General features: G+C 28.1%; 3 protein-coding genes across 5 annotated transcripts; 2 read left to right on the top strand and 1 right to left on the bottom strand.

Annotated features, from left to right (window-relative positions):
* Positions 1-1,909: 1,909 nt before the first annotated feature.
* On the top strand, positions 1,910-11,744 carry LOC114131816 (fructose-1,6-bisphosphatase 1). Of its 2 annotated transcripts, XM_027997121.2 has the most exons (9): positions 1,954-2,069; positions 8,655-8,766; positions 8,987-9,230; positions 9,455-9,599; positions 9,999-10,105; positions 10,802-10,955; positions 11,043-11,180; positions 11,265-11,381; positions 11,461-11,744. In XM_027997121.2, exons 2-9 carry the CDS (start codon positions 8,721-8,723, stop codon positions 11,638-11,640), a joined length of 1,131 nt encoding a protein of 376 aa, XP_027852922.2. In that variant the 5' UTR covers positions 1,954-2,069; positions 8,655-8,720; the 3' UTR covers positions 11,641-11,744. The 2 variants fall into 2 exon arrangements, with proteins under 2 accessions (XP_027852924.2, XP_027852922.2); XM_027997123.2 differs by lacking the exon at positions 8,655-8,766 and having other exon boundaries at positions 1,910-2,069.
* On the bottom strand, positions 11,647-17,536 carry LOC114131815 (nuclear cap-binding protein subunit 1). The gene is made up of 14 exons (XM_027997120.2): positions 17,196-17,536; positions 16,244-16,341; positions 15,888-16,073; positions 15,614-15,807; positions 15,156-15,549; positions 14,996-15,093; positions 14,253-14,492; positions 14,055-14,192; positions 13,884-13,987; positions 13,569-13,816; positions 13,262-13,440; positions 12,626-12,935; positions 12,452-12,565; positions 11,647-11,986 (listed from the first exon to the last, which is right to left on the bottom strand). Exons 1-14 carry the CDS (start codon positions 17,236-17,238, stop codon positions 11,873-11,875), a joined length of 2,460 nt encoding a protein of 819 aa, XP_027852921.1. The 5' UTR covers positions 17,239-17,536; the 3' UTR covers positions 11,647-11,872.
* Positions 17,537-17,729: 193 nt separating this feature from the next.
* Positions 17,730-21,526, top strand: LOC114131839 (nucleolar GTP-binding protein 1). 2 transcript variants are annotated; one of them, XM_027997151.2, is made up of 12 exons: positions 17,731-17,909; positions 18,030-18,200; positions 18,272-18,375; positions 18,442-18,525; positions 18,600-18,753; positions 18,815-19,099; positions 19,344-19,499; positions 19,561-19,693; positions 19,754-19,959; positions 20,043-20,321; positions 20,393-20,554; positions 21,211-21,526. In XM_027997151.2, the coding sequence occupies exons 1-12, from the start codon at positions 17,862-17,864 to the stop codon at positions 21,364-21,366; spliced, it is 1,938 nt and encodes a 645-aa protein (XP_027852952.2). In that variant the 5' UTR covers positions 17,731-17,861; the 3' UTR covers positions 21,367-21,526. The 2 variants fall into 2 exon arrangements, with proteins under 2 accessions (XP_050053465.1, XP_027852952.2); XM_050197508.1 differs by having other exon boundaries at positions 17,730-17,909; positions 19,561-19,959.
* The last annotated feature ends 4,233 nt before the right edge of the window (positions 21,527-25,759 follow it).

The raw sequence follows: 25,759 nt of genomic DNA on the forward strand, positions 1-25,759 counted from the left end.
AAGTATATGTATATTGTATATATTATATAATATTTCGCGGTCGAGTCGTACACAATAATATTAAATAGAATAATTTTAAATGAAATTCGTCCGGACACGAACTTGCGTATAGTACAGAGAAAAGGACACGACGTGGTTTTTTACTGTCGCCGGACAACACGCACACGCGTAAAAGGTGTCGCGGCAACCACTTACAGCTCGACCGGTTTTTGAAAATGTGTCTCAGAGCTGTCGAGAAGGCGCGACAAAGTTGACGCGTCGACCGGGACGGCGGCGGCAATCGCAGCTTGACCACGGAAAAAAACGGTCAACCGTGTATTGACCGCCGGACTGTCGCTCGCGCCGCGATGACCTTTGGTCCGACGGAAACGCGCCAAGAGGGTCGATTGTTCGAACACGTCTTGTTTGATTGAGTGTTAACTAACTACATAGTTTTAAATTGAAACAAGCACATTTTCCAATGCAGACAAATCAATAGAAATGTCAAATGGTCGACAATACATTTTTCGAAACTTCCCGATTAGATCATAATAAATAAGAATCTACATAATTGTTCACAAAATATGCCAGCTGCAATACTTGATAATGGTCGGTTCTATTTAAAATAAATAGATTTCATTTTACGGTAAGAGTATACATGTTTACAACCTTACAGGACACAGGTATGTTTTACAATAAATATATAGGTATAGGTATTTGTAAGAAACGTAATTTAAAAAAGATCATTTTTAATAGCTAGTAATCTAATGGAAAAACGTAAATGGTCATTTTGTATATTATTTTCAATTGTCAGAGAAAGGTGTTTCGTTTGAATTTTAAAAATAAGATAAATTTTTACTATCGAATAAATTTACAATATATTTGTAGAAACAAAAATGTTGAAAACCTAATTTTCAATACAAATGTAATGAAATAACCTAGTGACATTGAATAACTTGTATTCGACAAGAGAAGGACTTCGAAGGAGTAAGGATGAATTTCATAATAGGTGTGAATATTCACTAGAATAGCTTATTTATAGTCGCAAAACAAAAATTATAAATAAATAAATTTTAACAAGCGAATAAATTAAATTTTATTATCGACGTTTGCTGCTAATACCTTTTGATACCTTTATAATAAATTTTTAATTTTACATCATTTTCTGGAGACATAGATTTATAGTATATTTCAAAATTAAACTTAAATGTTTACAAATGTGGTTGTGGATGTTTTGGTGCACAATATTCATAGGAAAATTTGAATTAAAACTTAATAGAAATATAATAGAATACTCTAATATTATTGCCACTTTGTACAATGTTTACACATTAAAAGAAGGACATCGTTTGATTTTCTAAAATATGTGACTCAATGTTCAAAAAAAATGTCTTACTTTTTAATTGTAGGTAATTTGAGGTCAGTGTATAGCGTTTGGTTCGAAACGTAAAAAGGGGGTTTTGTGATTAGACCTAATGTTTTGTTTTGGAGTACCTACTTAGATTTTTTTTTTTTAAACAGTGTAAAATCAAATAATTCATTTTTCCACAACATATTATGCTATGTATAATTTTGTTATATATTATTTTAATATGTTATGAACATAATACATTTTTCACTAAATTATCGTTTTCTCTTACAGTATACCTGTAAAGGTAATGCAAATAAAATTTAGTTTGATCAGTTTTTTTCTCTCTCTTGTTTATCTTACGTTGTTCAACCATCTGTTCTGTAACACTGTCATCTTAATCTATTGGAACTTGCCACCAAACGTAGTTGATTACTATAATTTATCCGTTATACTCGTTATGATTACAATACGCCTATAACATTCATAATAATAATATTATTCTACTACGTAATCTTTGTAAACAAGTATAATTGTGCGTGCGCGCGCATATGTTTCCGTGTGTGTGTTTGTTCGAAGTGATGACCTTCATAGCTTCTACAAATAGTCTCCACTCTCCACAGTGGCACAGTAACGTTAATCAGTTGTGTGTTTAATTTCAAGCCGGTACTACGCATCGTCTTCAGATTTTTTGCAACAAACTTCAACGTCAGTTACAACAGTTTTCTTCGTAAATCCAAAGGTAAGAACAAGACAAAGTTTTTTTATTAACTTTTTCCCTCTCTTTATACCACCGACCGGACCGACCACCGTTTAATTATCATTGTGGGAGTGACGCTGGAATGACTGGTGAAGTATTCATAAAAATAAAAATAAATGTTTTTGTGAAATTCGCTAGAAAAAAATATATTTAAATTACTATTCTGTGTGGGTAGATAGTAGACGATCATATCTTTTTCATCTTCGCATAGTCGAAACGAAATTATTTGTACTGTAGCTTCTAACGCTGTTTTCATATACGTCTCAAGTCTGGTCTACATAAAGCAAATTAATTATTCACTTTAATAAGAATAATAAGCTTAATAAAAAGTTCAAAAGACGGGTGATAAGGAAAATATTTAAATAAATGAGGTAGTTAGTGGAAAAAAACGTACAGCTGTTAGCAATAGTTTTAAAGCGTACGATAATGATTACACTTGGAATCGTGTCGTTTCTTTAAATTTATGGGTTTTTCTCTACCTAGACTTGAATACAATACACATTTATACATAAAATATATGTTTAAAAAACGACTATTGTTACTAGGTATCACAGTAGTAGTCTGTCTTGAAAGTAATAATAATGCATAATATATAGTCGATTATATTCCTATCTTTTTATGACACAATAATGAAGAAACGAGAAAAGAAAATTTAAGCCTTACCTAAGGAGTAAGGACTGATAAAAATGACAATCATTTTTTTTTTTTTTTTTATTTCTCCAGTCATCTTTATATACACTTTTCTCAATAATAAATAACTAAAAATTATTTTGTATATACCAATGAATATCAATGAATATTATTTTAAAATGTATATTAAAATTACATATTCCTATTTGTACGTTTCAACGTTTTATATGGAGTCGAATAGATGATAGTAATAAAAATAATATATTTACCAATTATAGCAAACACTTAAGTTTGGAAAACTATAATATATAATAGATCCAATGTATATAACGACGTTTTTTTTTATAGATTTACAGTTTGTACAAACTACAAACTGAACATTTTCCTCATTATATTTTACGAAACCTATAAATCATAATTAAATTAATTATTACAATTCTGCATGCTTTGACCGTGAATGCACACCCGCGTTACAGTGACCTAACACCTTCTATTACAGTCAAGTGTCGTTGGGTAATATTGTAATAACATAATATAATATTCACAATTAGTATAATATCGTTAATCGTTCTATTATTTTAATTATTGTAATATGCCGCTGAACTGAATTTAATTAATAATAAAACTTCAACTCTCCATTATGTTTTGTTTTAACCCCGTGTTTCCGAAAGTAAGCATTATTGTGCATCCCACTGGGGGCTTAAGGATGATCTAAAGGTGTAATAGTAGTAAAGCTATATAGTTAAAATTGGTCAGGGAATGCAATATTTATATGTGTAATTAACGGGTGTATCCTGTTTTCACTGTTGAGCAAATTTAAATTCCCGCAAGATATATAGCATATAAAAATCACTCATTGGTATAGCAACGTAACTTACAACACGAAAATAATACACTAGTACGCAAGTTTCTACAAAAAAAAAAAATTATAACGATACAAATGTCTTTCCTGTAACATTTATACTTAAGACTAATAACTCAGTAGTTGATCTGGTTAAAATTTGTTTGTTTTTTTGAGTTTTAAATGTTTTGTATTGTAAAAGATAAATATCAATGGAACATAAATACTATTTTTAAATCTACGAACTGTAAAAAATTATGTCAATCTTTATCGCAATAATTAAAAGTTCCATCCTTTTATCATACATTTATACTATCTCTATTTGTTTCAAAACTTCTATACTAGTTTATTAGGTAGGTAATACTAGGTAGGTAGATGAAAATATAACAATCTCATTTAAATCGTCATTTTCATTGCTATTAATGTTTACATCAATCAAACCCAAAATAATATGAATTTAAATATGTACTATAACTATAACACTTATAATTCGAGTGGAAACTTACTTTCAAATGCATTTTTGTTTATGCAGTAACTTACTTAAATGATTGGCGAAAGAAAAAATAGTTTGGAAGCATCTTTTAATCGAATTTGGATATTATTAAACGCATATACTTTCAATTCATACTGTATACTGTTTATAAATCCATATTTTTATATATTTTCTAATATAAGATCATATTTTGCAATTTTTTCTATATGTATACCTAAATGTTAGTTTTAAATGACTAATGAGTTTAAACAAAAAAAAAAAAAAAAAACATTAAAAATCACCTATAACATCATGGCAAGTATACTACACAATACGTTTGTAGGATTTAACGCTTTAGTTGTTTTACATGTATTTAATATTTTATTTATATTTTAGTATAATTTATTTTTTGCTTATACAATATGTTTAACGGTTTTTTGTGCTAAATCAAAAATGGTTTATAAAGTAACAGAAACATTATCAGGAGCTTTTTAACCGACAAAATTAACAAAGATGGAAATAAGAAAATATATTATTAATAATATTATTATATAACCTACTTATATACCTTATCTAATATCTTTCGAAATCTAAAACTTATAGGAATCAAAAATTATCTACAAATCCTATTAGTTATACACAAAATTCGTAAATCAGTTAATTAAAAAAAAAAAATAATAATTATATTTTCATTCCTTGTTATGGATTCAAATTCAAATTAAACTGGGACGATATAATATGATATACTTAATTGTAATTATTTTTGGAGGCTTGCTTTATGATAATATTGTTTACCAAAGTGGCTGGCTGAAGAAAAAAAGTTAGGTAAAGGTATTGTATCACTAATGTATCGTTTACACTATGATCTATTACTGTATGGTAGGTATTATTCTTAATATATACATATTATGCAGACTAGCAGACTATAATTCTCATAATAATGTATCACTACGAAGTAATATCGTTTCATTAAATTGTTGTTCAAGGTGTTTGAAATGCCATCGATAACCTATATATGTATATAGTTTACAGTCAAATGAAAATCTAATCAAGAGTTAAATGAACACATTCCGACAGAATTATTATCAGAAATTCGAGCTTGTAAACAATATATAGCAGTAAATAGTAATGATGTACACAACTTTGTTTATAATCTATATGTACATATTGTACGCAGAATGATTATTTTAATGACATTGATCGATCGTCAATAATAGCATTAAGTTTATTTTAATATTTTATAAAAGCTTTTAAATTATTGTTTATATATTCAAATATAACTATCAATAAAAATCATTACGCTTCTTAAGTATCTATAAAAAAAAAAAAAAAATAATAATCCGTCATTAAATTATTACATTATATAATATATTATATCATATACTTTAACTCAGCCTTATTTTTATTAATTGTTGATGAATTATCCTACACATTATTAGTAGAGATATTGACTGATTCACCCAGCTCCTTGAATACTTTAAACTTAATATGTGTTTGTGTGTGTGTGTGTGTCGTATATATTTAACATAAGTAATTTAGGCATATATACCTACTATGTATTATAGACCGAAGCGATCACAAATCATGTTGTACAGTAAATTATATAGCTCGTTATTGTACTATGCATTTTGAACCATAGTCCACCATACTATTATAATAGTTGTTTACAAAATTATTATCAAAAAAATAAAAAATGTCTACTGAGTATATTATCATTACAATTATCTATTATTAAAAATATTAAACTGACATCTTTTTATAGTATAGTAATTAAATCATGGTTTATATAAGTGTATAGTATATTAGTATTATTACTCCAATGCGATAAGTCACGCACATTATTCATATACATTATAGTATTCAAGAATTTATGTGTAAGTATATGGAAAAGAAAATAATTATTAAAAAATTTCTAAGAAGATAGTTATTTAGAATTAAAGTTTTAATCTTAGTCTAAGTAATGTAAAAATAAAATATGTAATAACAATCTGCTTCCACGTATACTCGTCACTATAGTCACTATCGAATCTGTAGCTTAAAAAATCATACAATGTGATCGTTGCTCGTTGATATAGTTACCAGTACCTAATTCTCTTGGATGTTATGCGTTGTGTCCTTATGTCATGGCTAGTATATAATATTCTAAATAAATTCACGATTTACTACTGACGCATATTGTGTATACAATATATTTTTTAATCATTTTTACAGAAAAGTTATTTTAGGGACTATATAATTTACTTAGCTTTTAATTAAATAATAATATAATATTCTATAGAAAACAGGCTCCAAAAGAATGACTGTTGGAATTCGAATAAATTCAGAAATTATTAATATACTGAAACTTATTTGTATAATATAATACATTTATTATTAATTTATACGTCATAATATGCAATATGTATATTACATACAATATACAATCACATACTTTTTTGGGATATTGTTCGTAAACTGTTTACCGAATTTCACTAAATATTATACGATTTTATAATACGAGGTAGGTTGGTATATGCATCTTATATAGGTATACCCTATACCTATATATTTATTAATAAATATTATATTTTATACAGACTATGCATTTAACGGGCTAAAAACTCCTGAACAATCTACTCTATAAATAGTATATTCAAGCAATTACTAAAAGTTGATAAGTTCGAAATAGTATAAAGGATATAAGATTTATATAGGATATACCACTCATCCTTACTAGGTACTAATTCTTCTCTCTTCACTTCGTACTACTCATATACATTATGTAACACGTAACCTAGATGTTTTATTTATTTATTTTTTTAGTTCGGATGATAGTTCCTTACTCGTAACTCCTTATATGTTTATAGTCTATACGTATACATATTTATTATTGAAACGCGTATCAGTGTATTTTACATTCAGTATACGTTCAAAAATTCTTAGTAAATAATAATATAGAAAGATTATTTTAACATGTATATGTCTTATGGCTGGGGGTCATCTGTTAATTTGTGCGACACCTAGAATGTTACAAGTTGAGACAGTGATTGTTTATAGCAACCGAAGTCATAATAAATTATTGAAGTGTTGAGAATGTAGTATAAAGCTAAAAAATAAAAAAACCATTGTCATATTATAAAATACTATAGATATAAGGATCAAACTGAATGTACCTACTTGAGAGAATTCAGATATATTTTCCCAATGTAGCTCTTATGATGGTTATATAAAATATAAGTGATGACTAGTGGCATCACATAGGTACGTATATATTTTTGAGATTATGCATGCATTTAGCTTTTTAGCTATTTCGTGAAGGTGACAATATTTTATTTTTGGTTTTTCATAGGCTTTTTCTTGTGTTTTTTTTTTTTTGATATACAGTTTCATTGTTTATCAATTTAAAATATTTAACACAAGTTTTTCATCGTCATCATGATTCAAAATGCTGTCGTAAGCTTTTTGATGTGAAACATCTTATGGCGTGGTACGGTAATGAGACCGACTGTGGCGTGACGATATATATATCTATATTTAGCCAAAATAAGGCACTGAACAGAATAAAATAAAACATTTTTCGGAGAAAATATCGATACAAAAATTCATTAACCAATCAATATTATACATACTTGAATTAATCTTATCTACTATTGTCTATTACCTACCCTTGTGTTTTAAAACCGTGTCTTTACTTTTTTATTTTTTGTTAAGAACTTAATACGTTACGTTTTATTTTTTGCACTTATTGGTATATAATATTTACTAAAGTATCGTCGCCTTCTTATAATTATTAATTAATTATTTACTGAATGTCTGCATGTGACATGTTTGTGCTTTGTATGAATATTTAATTAAGAAAAACAGTTTTGGGAATCCATGGGAATATACCTAATAACACATGCAATTAAGTTATTCAAAAACAATGAATGACAATTCTAACTACATATACTCATAAAAAGTTACTATAGGTCTATAGAGTTACACTCTACTTATTTTTTAATTCCAATATGAAAATTATAAGAAACCTGCTTGTATTACATTTTTAAGTTTTTTGACCAAGCATACATTTATTATTATTATTTTTAGAAAAATTCTTATCTTCGTTTTTTAAATCATTCCTGATTATTTTTAAAGGTATTGAGAATTATTGTTTACTCTGAAGTCTGAAATAAAAATACCATCAAATTCGTACACACACACATCAATAAATACATCATTATTGTAAAATCAATACATATATTCCTCGCTTCACTCAAAATGTAATATAGTTATATAATTACCAATATGGCTGTATTTAAGAACTGACTACATAATATAAGATGACATATTAACAAGTTATCATTAACATAAAATCTAGATTATTTTTGTTGGTTATAATTTATGACGTTCATCAATATTTTAATTATCAAAGATAATTATATAATTCCAAAATTAATTAAAATATTATAAAAAATAAAGGAAATAAACCGAACCGTTATTGAAAAATTAATTCACAATCGATTCTTATTTATTTTTCTTACCTTTGCTCTATCGCTCGAGTTCTAATTAAACGCTATTGACATCACGCATCGCGCTTTTTTTTTAATTTTTTCAGTATTAGTATGTAAAACCAGTACCTATATAAATATATATAAAAATTGTATAGGTGTCGAGATGATACATTGTCAGAATGTCAGCCGCAAAAAAATAAAAAATTATTTTTAAACAATAAATGTCGCGATCCACGGTGGGTCTACGGTGGTTTACCACGTTTTACGGTAATATACTATATTATATCGATTAAATAAATAAAATTAAATACCCAAGTATAAATATTAAATAAATCCGTTACGATTTATAACTATATACAATAACGATTAAACATAAATCGTACACGTAAATATACAATGTGCGGGTTAATGTAATGCGATCGACGATAGGTACCAAAATACCAATTAATAATTACGTGATTTCTAATGTTTTCTCAATATTATATAGATTATCTCGGCGTACGTCCGATACCTAAAGCACCGCGTTTGAAACCCGTCTACACGATGTCAGACCAGCAGCAGTACGAGCCACCGGCTTTCGACTCGAACTGCATGACGCTCACGCGGTACGTGTTGGCTCAACAGAAAAAAGTGCCGTCGGCCACAGGAGACCTGACCCAACTGTTGACCAGCATTCAGACGGCTGTCAAGGCGGTCAGCTCGGCCGTGCGAAGGGCCGGACTGACGCATCTGTAAGTATAATAATAATATCGGGTCTATTTCATTCGAGTGACGGTCATATTATTCATATAATCTATAATCGTCCAACGACCAGTAAACGACAATAATAATAATTGAAATTTAAATGTTAATTGAAACAACATTTGTTAATCGTGTGTTAATCGACTTGACAAACGTTTGTTGACGTTTACAATACACACGCCTAATTCACAACTGACATCGCGTGTGTGTATAGGTACGGCATGGACGGGTCCACTAACGTGCAGGGCGAAGACGTCAAAAAGTTGGACGTGCTGAGCAACGAACTGTTCATCAACATGTTGGCCTCGTCCTTTACGGTGCACATGATGGTCAGCGAAGAAAACGAGACTGTGATAGAGGTACGTTATACGTCCTTATACCGTGTTAAACGACGTTTTTACGATTACAACTCTTTTACACAACTGCAGCCGACGGTGTTATCGTCGTGTTTTCTCAGTATATTAATTATTCGTTCGATCTAACGAGGGTATGTATGCCTAAGATTTGTAGTGAGTCTTATAGAAAATATAAGACTCACTAGTAGTGATTTCGGCACGCGTAGAAGTTGCTTATGTTTTTTTTTTGCGTGTACACAATTCATTTTTCATCTATTACTTTTAACGGGTGTAATGTGTAGCAGGGTTGTTTTTATTGACGTTTAAAACTGTAAAATGCTACACAATAGCCTATTTTGATGGAAAGCATTCGATTCGCCAACAGAATATCTGATTAGGTAGCTTTTATTTTATTTTTTTCAGATTGAGACTGAAAAACGCGGTAAATACGTTGTGTGTTTTGACCCTCTGGACGGTTCGTCCAACATCGATTGCCTCGTGTCCATCGGTTCAATATTTGGAATATTCAAGTACCTATACTCACGATTTAATATCATTTTATTAATAACTACCCGCCTAATCATTGTACTCGTGCATAACATTATCCACGTGGGCACGGCCGTTTTCGACCAAAAACGTACCCTTTTCTATATAATGATCGGTCTTGGTGCATACTACACATAGATATACTTTTATGCGTGGTAGTTGCTATCAAATCGAAATCAAACTCGACGATCGCCTTTCAAATAATTGATGAAAAATATTATACTCGTGCATATAGATTTTAATTATTTTTCGATATGTATAACATAAAGTACCTACTATATATTAGACTTTTTTGAGATTGGTCGAAGGGTACGTTATTAAGTGAAGGGTAGATACGTTTTTGGTCGAAAAGGATCTTGTTCGAATTTACTATTATTAATTCCTATTTCTTGTCATCGAGTTTTTAATTCATTTGAGAAATGAATCAATACTTAATGAATACTAAATGTGCTTTAAAAAAGACAGTATGTAGAGTTATAACCATCAATTGTATGCTCTTTACTTCTCAGTATAAAAACAAACTGATGCATATAGGTATTATTATATAATGAAATAATTTATTCTTTACTGAAATATCGTATTCATAATCAATTGCATACTTAGATCTTTTTCAAGGGGAGGGGTTATTGATAATATTAAATCAAATACCTAAACAATAAACATAATGATTTAATTCACAGAAAAACCGACGAGAGCAACGAGACAAAAGTAGAAAATGCCTTTCAACCCGGTAGGAACATGGTAGCCGCCGGTTATGCTCTTTATGGCAGTGCAACAATGATGGTGTTGGCGCTGGGCAAAGGGAGCGGAGTCAATGGGTTTATGTTAGATCCGGTAAGTGTTCGAGATAATAATATATAACATAAATTTGAATATTGTTAATAGAGTGAGACTATTTAACCACGAATCTCATTATAACAGTCGATTGGTGAGTTTTTGTTGACTGATAGCAACATCAAAATACCCAGCAAGGGAAATATCTACAGCATCAATGAAGGGTACTCGCATTTGTGGGACAAGTCCGTAACAGAATATGTGAGGAGGAAAAAAGATCCGGGGGTAATTTTGTGCAGCCGTATTAAATTATAATTTACTTTATAAATTATAACAAATATATTTTAATGGTTCTTTCCCTTTTTTTAGTGTGGTAAACCGTACGGTGCCAGGTATGTTGGCTCGATGGTTGCAGATGTACACCGTACATTGAAGTATGGAGGTATATTCATGTACCCGGCCACAAAACAATCACCAAATGGCAAGGTATGATTTAATAAAACTACAATAATGTAAATAATTTATTATTACGAGTCGGCTAATGAATTTTACATTATTATACTAGTTACGGTTATTATACGAAGGAAACCCAATGGCTTACATAATCGAGGAAGCAGGTGGAATAGCGAGCAATGGTAAAATACCAATTTTGGACCTACAACCCACAGCACTGCATCAGAGAACCCCAGTATTTTTAGGCTCCAAAGATGACGTCAACGAATTGTTAGAAATATATCAATCATAATGCATATTATATTTTTTGTAAGAAATTTATTATACAAAAAAGATTGAACGTAAAATGTTGTAAATGTAATAGTAATAATAAAACTTTCTTTTTCTTTTTTTTAACTATTGCCAATTGTTTAATTATTTAAATATAATCGACACTGATATAGAGTACAAGTAATCAAATGAATAAATAATTTTAAGGTAACTTAAAATATAATATTATGTTGTAAGAACACAAATACTAGCACTTAAGAACGAAGAGCTAAGAATTGATGGAACACTTCAAGGATATGAATGTCAAGGTCTTGAGTGAAAAGTAATCCTTCTAAGGTACTGCTGTATTTCTGTACTTGTTCATGATGCTGAAAATAAAATAAAACAAAAAATTAATCAAAACAAATAATAAACATTTGTACATTGAGTTTATCAAAGTTAGTATAAACATCAATTACAAATTGATAAAAATTATTGAAAAAAAAAAGAGGATAGTGGAAAATTGTTGTAATGATTAGTAAGGGCTTAGATTTATATATAAAATAGATATTTAGAATAATATTCTATTCTAAATATTATTAACCATCTTTAACAAATGTTAAATATATTTTAAAATTAATAAATAAAATTAGCTAACACTGAACATCATTTAAAAAATTATGAAAAGTAATATTTTGTAGATGTATAATATCATAAAAATATGCCACATAATGTATTGGGTTTGCAACTTTATACTTATATTTTGATACAAAATTTTATTAAGGATGTAAAACTACAATATTATTATTAAGTGAACCCTGAATAATATATGAAATGTGAATTGTTATACTTACAGCTAAAAATACTTGTTGTAGTCTTCCAACAGTGTATTTATACCAATATGTATCAAATGGTCTATCATCTGTATCACATTTTACTAAATGCTCAGATAATATCATTATGAATCTCTGAAATAGCAAAATACATTAATAAGTATGATATAATTTTTACTTTGCCAAATAGCATACCTGAAAAACTATCAAAAATAAATTTTTTTGATCAGCTTGTGCCATTTCCAGTTTTTCTTCCATACGTTCGACCATCTCTTCGGTAACATTGTCATCTACATCCATTGGAACTTGACCACCAAATGTAGTTGTTGATTGTCGAGGTTTTGCCTCAGTTTTTTCAGTATCTCCATCACTGTCGTCTGAACTATTTGATGTTGCTGCTGTTGTTCGTAACTTTTCTCTAGCTTCATTCAATTCTCTGGTCAATCGATCTACATGTCTAGACATCTTATTAATGGTCAATGACAATATCTCCCAAATATACAACCTAAAAGATTGATAAGTATTAAAAATAAAGTTATTTTAAGTAATTGAAGAAAAATTAAAGTATAGGCAAGCGTATAAAAAGTTATTAACAAAATAAATATATATATTTTTTAAATAATTTCTTAAAATGAAAAATTGATCATTGTATACATTTTTTATTAATTAATTTAATTATTAAGACTTAATGGACTATAAATTTAATATTATACCCTCTTAGCATCAGAAAAACATGATAAAATACTAAGAATGCTTTACACCAACAATATTTAAGATCCACCCATTAACACTAGTAACCACTGTTCATAAAATTCACTATAAATAGATTACTTGGTAAATTCTGGTATCATTTCTTTTGAGAATATCCAATTTGCCACTGATGAACATTCAATAATTTGTGTCTTTAACATTTTGTCTATGAGTACAGTTAACATTTGCTGATCTGCACTCCATAAATCAAATGTACTTCTTAATATTTGCAACTGGCCATCATCGGTTTCTCCTAAGGCCTAAACAATTTTAGTTTAAAACTATTATTGTATTTGAGTAGACAACTTTTTAATTTTTAAATGTAAAAACTTTTCTGCTCAGAAATTGATTATTCAGTTACAGATCACATGAATATAATAATGCATACCTTAAATACACTTATGAACTTTGTGATTGCGGCAAAAGCATGTGAAAATGACTTGCTGGCTATATACAACAATGTTTGAACAAAAGCATCAATTTTTGTTGGATTTGAGATGCAAATGTCTGCTGGTTCCATGATTTCTCCATTTTCTGACATTAATGGTTCTTTTAATATTTCAAGTATATCTTCAGGAGTTGTTTTATTACGTATTTTAGTAAGCAATGTGTTGGATAAAAACTGACCAGGTAACACTAAAAGAATGAAATGAAATGAAATAACTAACTTCAAATGTTGTAATGATAAAAAATGAAATCATACAGGATTTTTCAATTGCATATTTAAACTTTGGTTCCGGTTTCTCTGGTAATAAAGGTTCAAAATCAGGTGGCACGATATCACGCATACGCTCATAAAATGATAATCTAAAAATAACCAATGCAATTTTCAATCATTAATAATTGTTATAATATTGGTACAAGAAATATCTACCTCATTGCTTTCTGAAGAACTTCGCGCACAAACTTTGGTTTTGGGTGTTCTGGATCTAATGCTAAACAATCTGCCCACTCTTGCCAAGACCAACTGAACTTGAAATTACTCAAATGATATGCAAACCATGATACAAACCTAAAAAATACATTTGTCAATTTTAAAGTGGTAAATAACAATTAGTACAAAGAGACATACCTATCAAATGCACAGACATGCATAGATTCTATACGGGAGTATAATATTTCTGTTGTTTGAGCCAGCACAAGTGGCATTGTGTTAGTTGATAATTTAGATAACTCAATGAAGACAGAGCCAAACATTACTTCTAAATACTTTGGTTTGGGCTGGTGGAACATCAAACTGAATATCACTTCAACAATACAATACTCTAGAGGAACTTTGTTTTTATGAACAAAGTTCATTAAATTAGTTGCACTAGAAATAAAAATAAATTAATTCATACATCAAAGTATTATATTCATTAAATAAGGCTATCTCCCAACATACAGCTTACTTACATTTTATATGAGAAAAAAAAATATAAATTAATTATCAGTAAAAATAAAATAAATAAATAAGAATTAATTTTATTTTAATTTATTAATAATGTAATATGTAAAAAAAATTGTATGCATTTTAAGAAAAAAAATGTTAGGGATTATCTATAAAATATAATTTCATATTTCTTAAAAACAAAACAAAAATATTATAATTGTAATAAGTCTTGTCACCAATAGTACATCTCTAATATATCTTCATTAATAACACATATTATATTAACAATTTTTAATCTAAGAGGCCTCTTTGAGACTCAACTGGTATAAAATACCAGTGCGAGTATTTTATCTATGGTAGGTAGTACACAAAACAGTAGGCCGTATATTGGGAAAATAAACAATAATAAATATAAATGTGTATAATGTATTTTTAAATATTACCATTCTTTTCTATTTTTGCATGACATATCAATTATTTGTTGTAGATGTTCTTCAACTAAAAACCGTTCAATGGAATGAGCGCCAGGCATAATGTGACCCTAAATGTGTATATTGATTTAAAATAAAATCTAAATTTATTTGTCATTCATTATTCACTCACATCAGTGACATCTGTATAATCAAACATTCGATACACAACCCATGGCATTGGATATACACAGGCATTATGATGGGGAGGTGGCACAATAGGTGGCAAATTATGCTGAAGAGCTTCACACAAAACATTGTCAAATGTCAGGTAAGGTCTTGGTATAATGGTCTCTGTCCAACTGTCATGTTTCAGTTTTTTAATCTGATTCCACAAACATTCCAAGTACTCTTCCTGAGGATGAGGTACATCTGTGGACCAAATCCGCAGCATATTAACATGCTTTTTTGGACGTTTATTCAAATATACCTCAATTGTTGTCAACAACATTTCAAGAGGCGCTTCTCTTTTCTCATATAATTCTCTACCAACCCATGGTAAACATGACATAACAGCATAACAATACCTATTAAAAATAAATACATTAACCATTAAAATTGTAATTTTTAACTATACATTCTTTTACTTACCAGTCTTTGCGTACATTAGGAACTCCATCTTCTTTAGTAACATCCAATAAACTACCCATAAGTTGTACAAATGAGCTAGCTGATACAACATGACAATTTACCAAATCACCAATGAAACGTAGAACTACTCTAGCTTCATTCCAAGAATTATTTTTTAAACTATCTTTGAAGGAACGCACAATGTTTTCTACAAACTAAATTTTCAAAAACAATTTAAGATTAAGCATATATAATAAAACAGTGTCTACAATAAGAATATTTTAAGTTCTCTTACTTCTCCACCAAAATTGTAATTTTTTGCGTTCAACAAGCCAACCAATGTTGAATAAATTGTACACTTTTCTGGCATATTAACTGCACATTCTACTAATAATTTGAGTACTTTTTTCTTAAAGTTTTGTATGTCACCATCTAGTACACTAGCTAAACCTTCTAAATTACTTTCTATTGTGCTAGTTGTCTGTTCATAAAAATAAATAAAATATTGAATAATTAATAATATAAAGTAAGATAACTGAACTAAATACTTTACAAAAAGTTTCAAAATATCTAAATGTTCTAAAAATTTAAATAAATATAATCATAAGCAACATGTTTAATAATAATTTTTATGAATAATTAAAAAATTACATTTTCTCCAACTTTAAGAACAAGACTTTCCAATCTATCTTCTAAATCATTACTTTCAGAACCACCACGACGACGTTTTTTATACCCTCGATCAGCACCTAAAAATTACAATAAAAACCAAATAATTCATTTATGCATAATAAACTAATTAAATTTATAAATAACAATTAATTTGTATACAATAATAGGTAGTAAACTATCACAATTAACTTAATACCCATTTTTATTTTTTCAATTACACAGCAGTTTATTGTGATTTCAAGATAAGCAATATAATTTCTTTGATACACTTAATTAAATTAACAGTCTATCATTATTTTTAATTGTGATTGTATTAAAGACAATAATAAGAATGTAAATGAGTCAAACACCAGAACAGCATATTATGGTGAAAATTATATGACTGATTTATTTTGATTAAGTATCAAAGCAGAATCTGTAAAACTACTATAAATTAGATATTATTACATATTATAATATTAACAATTTGTACTTTATTATGATTTTAGGACAAACAAGTATAATTTGTAAAAATTTAATTTTTAACATTGGATAGAAAAAACATAGCAAAATATCATAATCTTGTTTGTTAAAATGTTGCTACTTATACAAAAATCAACCAAAATGGTTAGATTATGCATACAAAAGGTAAATGTGAATGCATTTACAATTGTTTAAATTGAATTTATAACAATTTTTTTACTAAGCAATATACAATATGTACATATTTAAAAAATAAATAGATGTAATGTTTTATTATTAACTGTTATGGAATAAAATTGAACATGGCTACTGTGAAAATAAGCCACTCATCAGTGACACGAGACATAGGTTATCAATAAGTTGAGTAATTTGTATTTTTATAATTTTTATTTAGTGAATAGTAAATCACTACACAAGGTTCTCTAAATAAACGACGCAGGAGAATACTAGAAAATTAAAAAAATCTTACCATATAGATCTTCGTAACTATCGTGAATTCTACGGCGGCTCATGTTGCTTTAAGACCACAACAGAGTACAATCAGCAAATAAAACTGCGGAAAAAGGATTCCGTAGCTGAAATGTTAGTGACCAGTACCTGGTCAATCTAAACGATTTTTGATTCGGTAGACTTATAATTTATAAGTAATAAATTATAGACTGAGCTACTGAAGTATTGTAGTAAAAAGTGAAAACTGAAAAATGAACTTCGAATTGACCACAGTACCACACACTGAAAACAAAATAGATACACAGTCACACCGGCGGGGAAAAGTGATTACTGAGTTGTAAATACAACGAATACTGATTGCCGATTGGCGAACACAAGCCGTAAACAAGTAAGTAGCAACGAATTCGAATAGCTCAAAATGGCCGACTTTGTTATCATTATTTTTTATCGTAAATTTATTATCATATCCACATATAACTTGATAAAAGATAAAACCACAAAACCGTAAGAAAAACGTGTTAGGTGTACTGTCGAGTAAGGTTATGATAATATTATTTTCTTTCCTTTTTTGAAAACATTGAAACGCAGATGCGTAGTTAGAATAATTTTTAAATTTATTCATTTACTTTCAACTTTTATTAATATATATATTTTTTATATAAGTAATTTAAATTAATCAGACAATATGCCTTTATACAACTTCAAAAAGATCACGGTCGTACCTACCGCAAAGGTAACATTAAATATACATATTGTATATTATATATATATATATATATTATTCATAGTATATAATATAAATTACAGCTTTTAACTTATTTAATCCTCTTTATTGTTTCTTTTTTTGTTTCAGGACTTTGTTAATATTATGTTATCAAAAACTCAACGTAAGACTCCAACTGTTGTGCATAAACATTATAAAATATCCAGAATACGGTCTTTTTATACACGTAAAGTACGATATACTCAACAGAATTTCAATGAACGTTTGTCAATGATTATTCAAGAATTTCCCAAATTAGACGTATGCATTATTTTAAATTACAATAACATATTATATTATATAATAATAAATACATTTGTAAATTTTTGCAGAATATTCATCCGTTTTATGCTGATTTAATGAATATACTTTACGATAAGGACCATTACAAACTTGCTCTTGGGCAACTTAATCAAGCAAGACATCTTATTGACAAGTAATTCTTACATTTTATTATTATAACTGGATTGATATGAAATCAAATGTGAAATGTTGTTTGTAGTGTTGGTAAGGATTACGTTCGTCTCATGAAATTTGGTGATTCATTATATCGCTGTAAAATGTTGAAGAAAGCAGCTCTTGGACGGTAAATTATTTTAATCTACTTACAAAATTGTATTTGAAGTATTAATTTATTTTATATATTTTAAAATGATAAAGGATGGCTACAATTATGAAAAGACAAGCTCCCAATTTAGTTTATTTAGAACAAGTTCGTCAGCATTTGTCACGTTTGCCATCAATTGATCCATACACTAGAACATTAATATTGTGTGGTTTTCCTAATGTTGGAAAATCCAGTTTCTTAAATAAGGTAAATAATTTTTAGTTGTTATTAAATTGATTTTTAATTTTGTTTTATTGTTTATGTATAGATAACTAGAGCTGATGTAGAAGTCCACTCGTACGCATTTACAACAAAAAGTTTGTATGTTGGACATACAGATTACAAATACTTACGTTGGCAAGTTGTGGACACTCCAGGAGTATTAGATCATCCTTTAGAAGAAAGAAATGTTATTGAAATGCAGGCTGTTACTGCTTTGGCCCATTTAAGAGCTGCTATTCTTTATTTCATAGATGTTTCTGAACAATGTGGTCACTCAATTGCAGAACAAGTTAAGCTTTATGAGTCTATAAAACCATTATTTACCAACAAAGTAAGTCACAAAAATATTTTTCTTTGAATTAATTCTAAGCTGCAATTTCTTATCTTAAATAATTCAAAATTTTACTTTTACCTTTTTATTTTTCAATGATTAAATATGGGTAATTAAACAAAGGCAATAAGCTATCTTGATAAAATGTTTTCCTTATAAGTAGTTTCTACTGATTAAATTGTATTTATGTTTATTAAAATAACTAATATTACGTTGTAATATATCTTATTCATTATTGTTATAGCCATTATTAGTTGTGTGTAACAAAGTTGATGTTACACCTATGGATCAGTTGAGTGAGGCTAACCGTGAAGCATTAAGTATTTTTGAAAAAAATAATGTTCCACTCTTGTCAATGTCTGCTGTAACTGATGAAGGTGTTATGGAAGTTAAACAGCAGGTAATTTTGGTAATATTTTTTTATTGTTATTTTATATTTTTAATTTTGGTTTTATCATTAGGCCTGTGATACTCTCTTAGCTTATCGCATTGAAAACAAAATCCAAGCTAAGAAAGTTGATTCTATTTTGAATCGATTACATGTAGCACTACCTAAAACTCGCGATGAAAAAGTACGACCTCCTTGTATACCAGGTATATTTTATTTTATGAAATCAATTTTTAATTTTTTAATAATATATTTATTTTTATTAGAAATGGTATTGCAAAAACAAAGATTGGCTGAACTACAAGAATTTAAGAAGAAGCTTGAGAAAAATTTGGAAGATGAACTTGGAGATGATTATATTTTGGACCTTAAAAAGAATTATGATCTACCTGATGATATTAAATATGATGTAATACCAGAATTTTGGAATGGAAGAAACATTGCAGATTTCATTCATGCGGAATTATTGCAGGTAAAATGTTTTAAAAATAATTATCAGCTTATAGTAAATAAAATATAAAATGTTAATCTGAACATTTTTATAATTGAATTTAGAAAGTTGAAGATCTTGAAAAAGAAGAAGCGCTTAGAGAAGAAGCTGGATATTATGCTGTACCTAAAATTGAAATTGATGAAACTTTGCGAGAAATTAAAGAACTGGCTCAAAAGATTAGAGATCGCAAAATTATTAATCGTAATGAAAGTAGAATATCTCGACAATCCAGTAAACCTACCACACCTAGAACTGCCCCAGCTCGAGCCCGTGGCCGTAGTGCTACAGACTTCAGAAACCGCATGGAAGATCTTGGTGTCGACATGGAAGGGACTGATGAAGTAAAAATTTATAATTTTTGTAATTTTAAATTTACATACTCTAAGTCAATCATTTGATTTTTATTTTATAGGCTCATTTTACAAAAACTCGTGGTCGTGCTCGTTCATTAACAAGATCTCAGTCAAGAACAAATGCCAAAAAACCACGTTTAGGATCTATGCAACGCTCAGTATCAACATCAAGAAGTCAGAGTAGATTACCAAGAAATCAATCTGGTGTTCGTGACTCTTCGGTATGTATTATTTCTAATTTCTTATTATGGATCAGGGATGACAAATTATTTGAACAGTATGTGCCAAAAATTTCCTTTTTTTTTTCGAGTGTGCTTTAAAATTTCTTATAAACTATATACTCAGGGTGGCTAACTTACTGCTCATTATAAAAGGATCGTAATTTTATTGTATATACTAAGGGTGGCTAAACCGCAGCTCGCGTCGTAGACTTTTATGGCTCATATCTTATCGTAACATTTTTTTAATGTGAATTTATGTATTTTATTATAATATGACCTTTTTTTTTTACATTTTGGCCTCTTCTATTTTTATTAATGTTGTTGGTGACTCGTGAGTCTCTTCTTGCTGGCCAGCCATTCCTGGTATATACTTACTGTATTAATATAAAAAAGGTAAATCAATCTTTAACTAATAAAATTTTTATATATAATTCGATATGACGTTGTGGAAACATGACTGAGAGTAAGTAACATCTACTGCCAATATATTTAATATACATATTATTTATATGTAATAAAAATAAAAAAAATATTTAAATTTTTTACGTGCCCTAAAAATCTTTTTACATGCCATGGATTTACCATCCCTACCCCTGGTATATATAAATAACTTATAACATAATATATATTTATGAATAATTATTTATTTAATTCAGATGCAATTGAAACTTAAACAAGTGGCGCACAAAGCAATTGCGAAGAAAGTTAAGAAGCAAGGTCTCAAAGGTGAAGCTGATAGATTCATTGGAACTAAACGACCAAAACACTTGTATGCTGGTAAAAGAGGCATTGGCAAAACAGAAAGACGTTGATTCATTTACATTTTACTTTATTTTTTTTAATGACTTTATTATTATTATTTTTCAAAATTAAAAAGTATTTTGAATAAATTTAAAAAAAATAATTGAATAATATTTTGTACGTTAATGTTATGTATATGTTGGTTAATAAACATAGATTTAACTTAACTAATATTGTGTGTGTTGGGTCTTAACTTAAATATTACATAAGTAAAAATAGTATAATTATTATCAACTAATATAGTAATATAATTAATAACCATTGATTAAATGTACATATTAAATATTGTTTACTGCATAAAATGTATGCACGAACCAATAGTTACAATATCAAATTATTATTATGATGATTGATGAATGTTTTTACTATGCACAAAATTGTCTAGGTATAATTTGATTAATATTAAATTTAAACGATAAAAAAGATATATATATTTGAATGTACTCTAAATTGCCAAAATCGGGATTTTTCTTCCTATAGGCTATAATGTATGTGATGCCTCAAGTATAAGTGTTTATCAAAGTTTCAGAAAATATAAATGTCAATTTCAATATTAACATCTGATTCAGACATATTTGTGTTCTAATGATATGCCCACGTTCACATATCATGATTGTAAATTTCTTATTTTTATTCAATAAAATAAATAACAGTCGAGTTGTCGCACGCACATAATAAGCCCCAATAAAGATCTTAAATAACTGATGAAAGGAACGATTTATATTATTTGGTCTCGTAGGATATTATGCATAGTTGTGACAGTGTAGCACAACACATGTAATCTATTTCGTGTACCGCCAAAGACAATGGATGGTACAGTAAGGGTCTCCGTTGCCGGGGATAAAGACAATTTCTTGGTAACGCAGAATCCTTTGATAGGGCCGCCTACGACTCGAGCCGACTTGATCAAGTCGTCTCCTCTCATCAGTGCATGAGCACCCTTCAAAGCAATAAGTGCATGAGCACCACTCAACGAGTCAAGTGCATGAGCACCAGAGAAGCACTACACGCCAGATCCTGCGAGCGACAACTGAGCCGTTTCCTTTTTTCTCAAATCGAAATTAAACAGTGTTACTTCATTTCAATCTGAATGTTTAAAATACCTTTATTTATATTCTTATTACGTCAACTGCGTATTCAGACAGCTGCGAAAGAGGTAAGGTGTATGCGCATTTATATTTTATATAGTTATTACATTTTATTTATTAAATTTATTACAATTTAATAATTAATATGTATTTTACCAACGGTGTACTAAGTCATTCTCAAATTACGACCTCGAGAGCCCTCTGACGATCAGGAGGAAAGTAATTACGCAAATTTAAAATAACTTATAATAACTACGGTATTCATTCAAGGCTTGTGTTTGCCTAGAATTTATTTAAGCTAAATAACCATACATAATAATCAATTTTCGCTATTATATATTTTTATTTTTACATTTTTTTTTATTTGTTTTATTTTTGCGTTATTACAGTGTAATGCAAAATTTTTCATCAACAAAAATGATTGAAATTTGAAATTTTATTTTATTTTATTTCCTAATTTGAGCTTTAAACTATTGTTTAATTTTGAATTTAGGGTTTCAAAGTAAAGATAAAGAAAAACTGTTGAGTCAATTTTACATATCTTTTCATTCCATTCGAAATTTAAAAAGAAAGCTAATATTGTAAAAGTATCTTTAAATGAAATTAGATAATTAGATCAAGTATCTCATCTGTGAATACAGTCCTTAAAAACATTTTTCGTACTGTTAACATTATCTTTTATCAATTATTGTTATTTTTAAATTTGAACATCAAATGTTTATAAAAATAAAAATAATAATTGTACCTATATTTTTTGAATTTTTAGTTCAGAGTTCCAGTATGAACTTCTTATAAGGAACCTTGCATTAAGGTTTTTGACCAAGTAAATGAAATCGACAATAGTTGAAAAAAATTGAAATTTATTATACCCATAGGCCATAATTAATATACTTAGCTTAAAACTTATCAAAATTTTAATAAGTAATCAACAATAGGTACACGAAAAAATGTTTTAAATTAAAGTAAGTACCAGATAATACTGATAATGAACAATGATGACCTTTATTTGAAAAATTTTTATAAAGACTATTTTACGAAAATGTTATCAGAGGTTTATTATTTGAATAAACTATTAATGCACAAAGTATAAATTTGATTGTAAAATGTATATTATATCACAGATGTCTATATATTGTGTGTATATTCCATCTTAGATTTGAATCAATAATGATACCCAGATATATTTTATTCGTGTTACCATAATTATTTGTTGACAGTTGCAAGTATTGGAGTTAATATTATCACAAGTATGTATAACTATATCATTAACTGGAATCAGAGTGCTATTACTGAAGAAAACTATAAAATTAGTTTTTTTAATATTTAATGTTAGTTTTCTATTATTTAGTTCGCAAAAAACTCTATTTAGGCCTATAGTAGTATTTTCTTTTACCTACCATTTTCCAAGATTTATCTGAAAAAAGAGGCAAGGGTCATCAGCGTATGAATTAATAAACCACCTATATGTAGTTCACAAATACCGCTTTTATATAAAATAAACAAAATTGGTCTTAATACACTACCTTGTGGGACACCACAATCATTTTTATTTTTAATTACTTAAAACATTGTTCATTGAGACTAACTGTGTCCTATTTTCCAGATAACTAGAGAAGCAGCAATTACTTTTCCCATTTATTCCAAAACCTGTCAAAATATTAATTAATTATTTATAGTAAACATTGTCAAATGCTTTAGCTTTAGCCAAATCTAAAAATATTGCTATTACTTTTTCATTAATATCTATTTTTTCATAAATAAATTTAGTTGTTGAATATAAAGTATTTATGGTATCTTTTCTTGGTCGAAAACCACACTAATTTGAGATAGAAATTTGATTTTTTCTGAGTAAAAAATTAACCTAGACTTTTACTATTTTCCATCATTGTAAAATCAATACATTTATCACTTCGTGCAGAATCTAAAATCTACTCAGTACCTAGTGCCCTAGAATGTTGTCTATTGAACATCGTAGCTGTAGGTACTTTCAGTAGTACCTATACCCAAGATAACAATATAATCAAAGCAAATTGTAAAATGTATTAATTTATTTTCTAATCTATTTACGAAATAGTAAGGCTAAAAGTGCTGTCCTGGACTCCATTTTCCCTCTTTCCCCCCTAAATACGCCACTGTTTATCATTGAATTTAAATTAAAAACAACCATTACTGTAGTGAGTGGTGACAGACTCAACACTAATAAGGTATGAATGTGTAATCGAAACCAACTAGTCAGTCTTCTACGATTTCTTTCAAATTTGTATTGACACAGTTTCTTATGTTATATGCTAGTTAATCTAAACAAATAATTTTTAATATATATTTTTTTTTTTTTTTGGTTACTTAAACCAAACCTATTTGAACTGTAGAATATAGATTTTACAGTTAGTCATTCACGATCAAAATGCAGTACAAAATAAGTCGTACACGGTCAGGTATCACACGATAAGTTGTCACGAGATCATTTAGTCGCAAATTGCAATTATACCATACTAAGATAAAATGATTTATTTTTTAGAACAATCTTTAGACATACTTTAGTAATATTTTTATAACTGCAAATTCCGTTTATTTTTTTTTCTACAAACGTAATTACAGTCGTGATTTGTGGTTCACTCGAGAACACTGAACAGTTTTTATTGTAGACCTGAGAATAGAATTGTTATTTGTTAGTGCACTTATACCATGTACATTGAATTGTACAAATAAAATATATTTTTCTTGGACAATGGTAGAGTTTGTGAATGTGCGTTTTTAAATACAAATTGATTTTAAATGTACTCAAATGATGGTAATAGTAAATAATTTAATTTTAACATTTCAAAAACAAAGATATTTATGATAGGTAAAAAAAAATGTTATAACATTTCATTCACGCTAATACATATTTAAAATGAATCAATTTATTATGATAGATTAATATTTGAAATTACTATAGCATCAATTTTCCAAATCCATTATCTTTATTTATTTATTATTATCAATTATTAGTTATTTTTCTTAATAGGCACTCATGATTAAATAACTCAAAATTAATTATTTAAATTTCGATTTTGATGCGTCAACATTTTCAGAAAAATTATCCATTAAATAATTTACAGAAGAAAAGAGCGGTTATAGTTTAAAAAATAGAAGTTTGTATTTCAAAAAGACGTTCCTTATGTAATATAAAAAAATTTCAAGAATTTGAAAACTATACGGTCTTTATAAAAATATTATAAGTTCTAATTTAATTAATATAATAAATAATATAATATTTTATACATTTTTAAATATTTTAGGTATACATTCTGGATACATTTCGCATATTTAGATA

Source organism: Aphis gossypii, chromosome 1 (genome assembly GCF_020184175.1).
Source record: "Aphis gossypii isolate Hap1 chromosome 1, ASM2018417v2, whole genome shotgun sequence".
Lineage (NCBI taxonomy): Eukaryota > Metazoa > Arthropoda > Insecta > Hemiptera > Aphididae > Aphis > Aphis gossypii.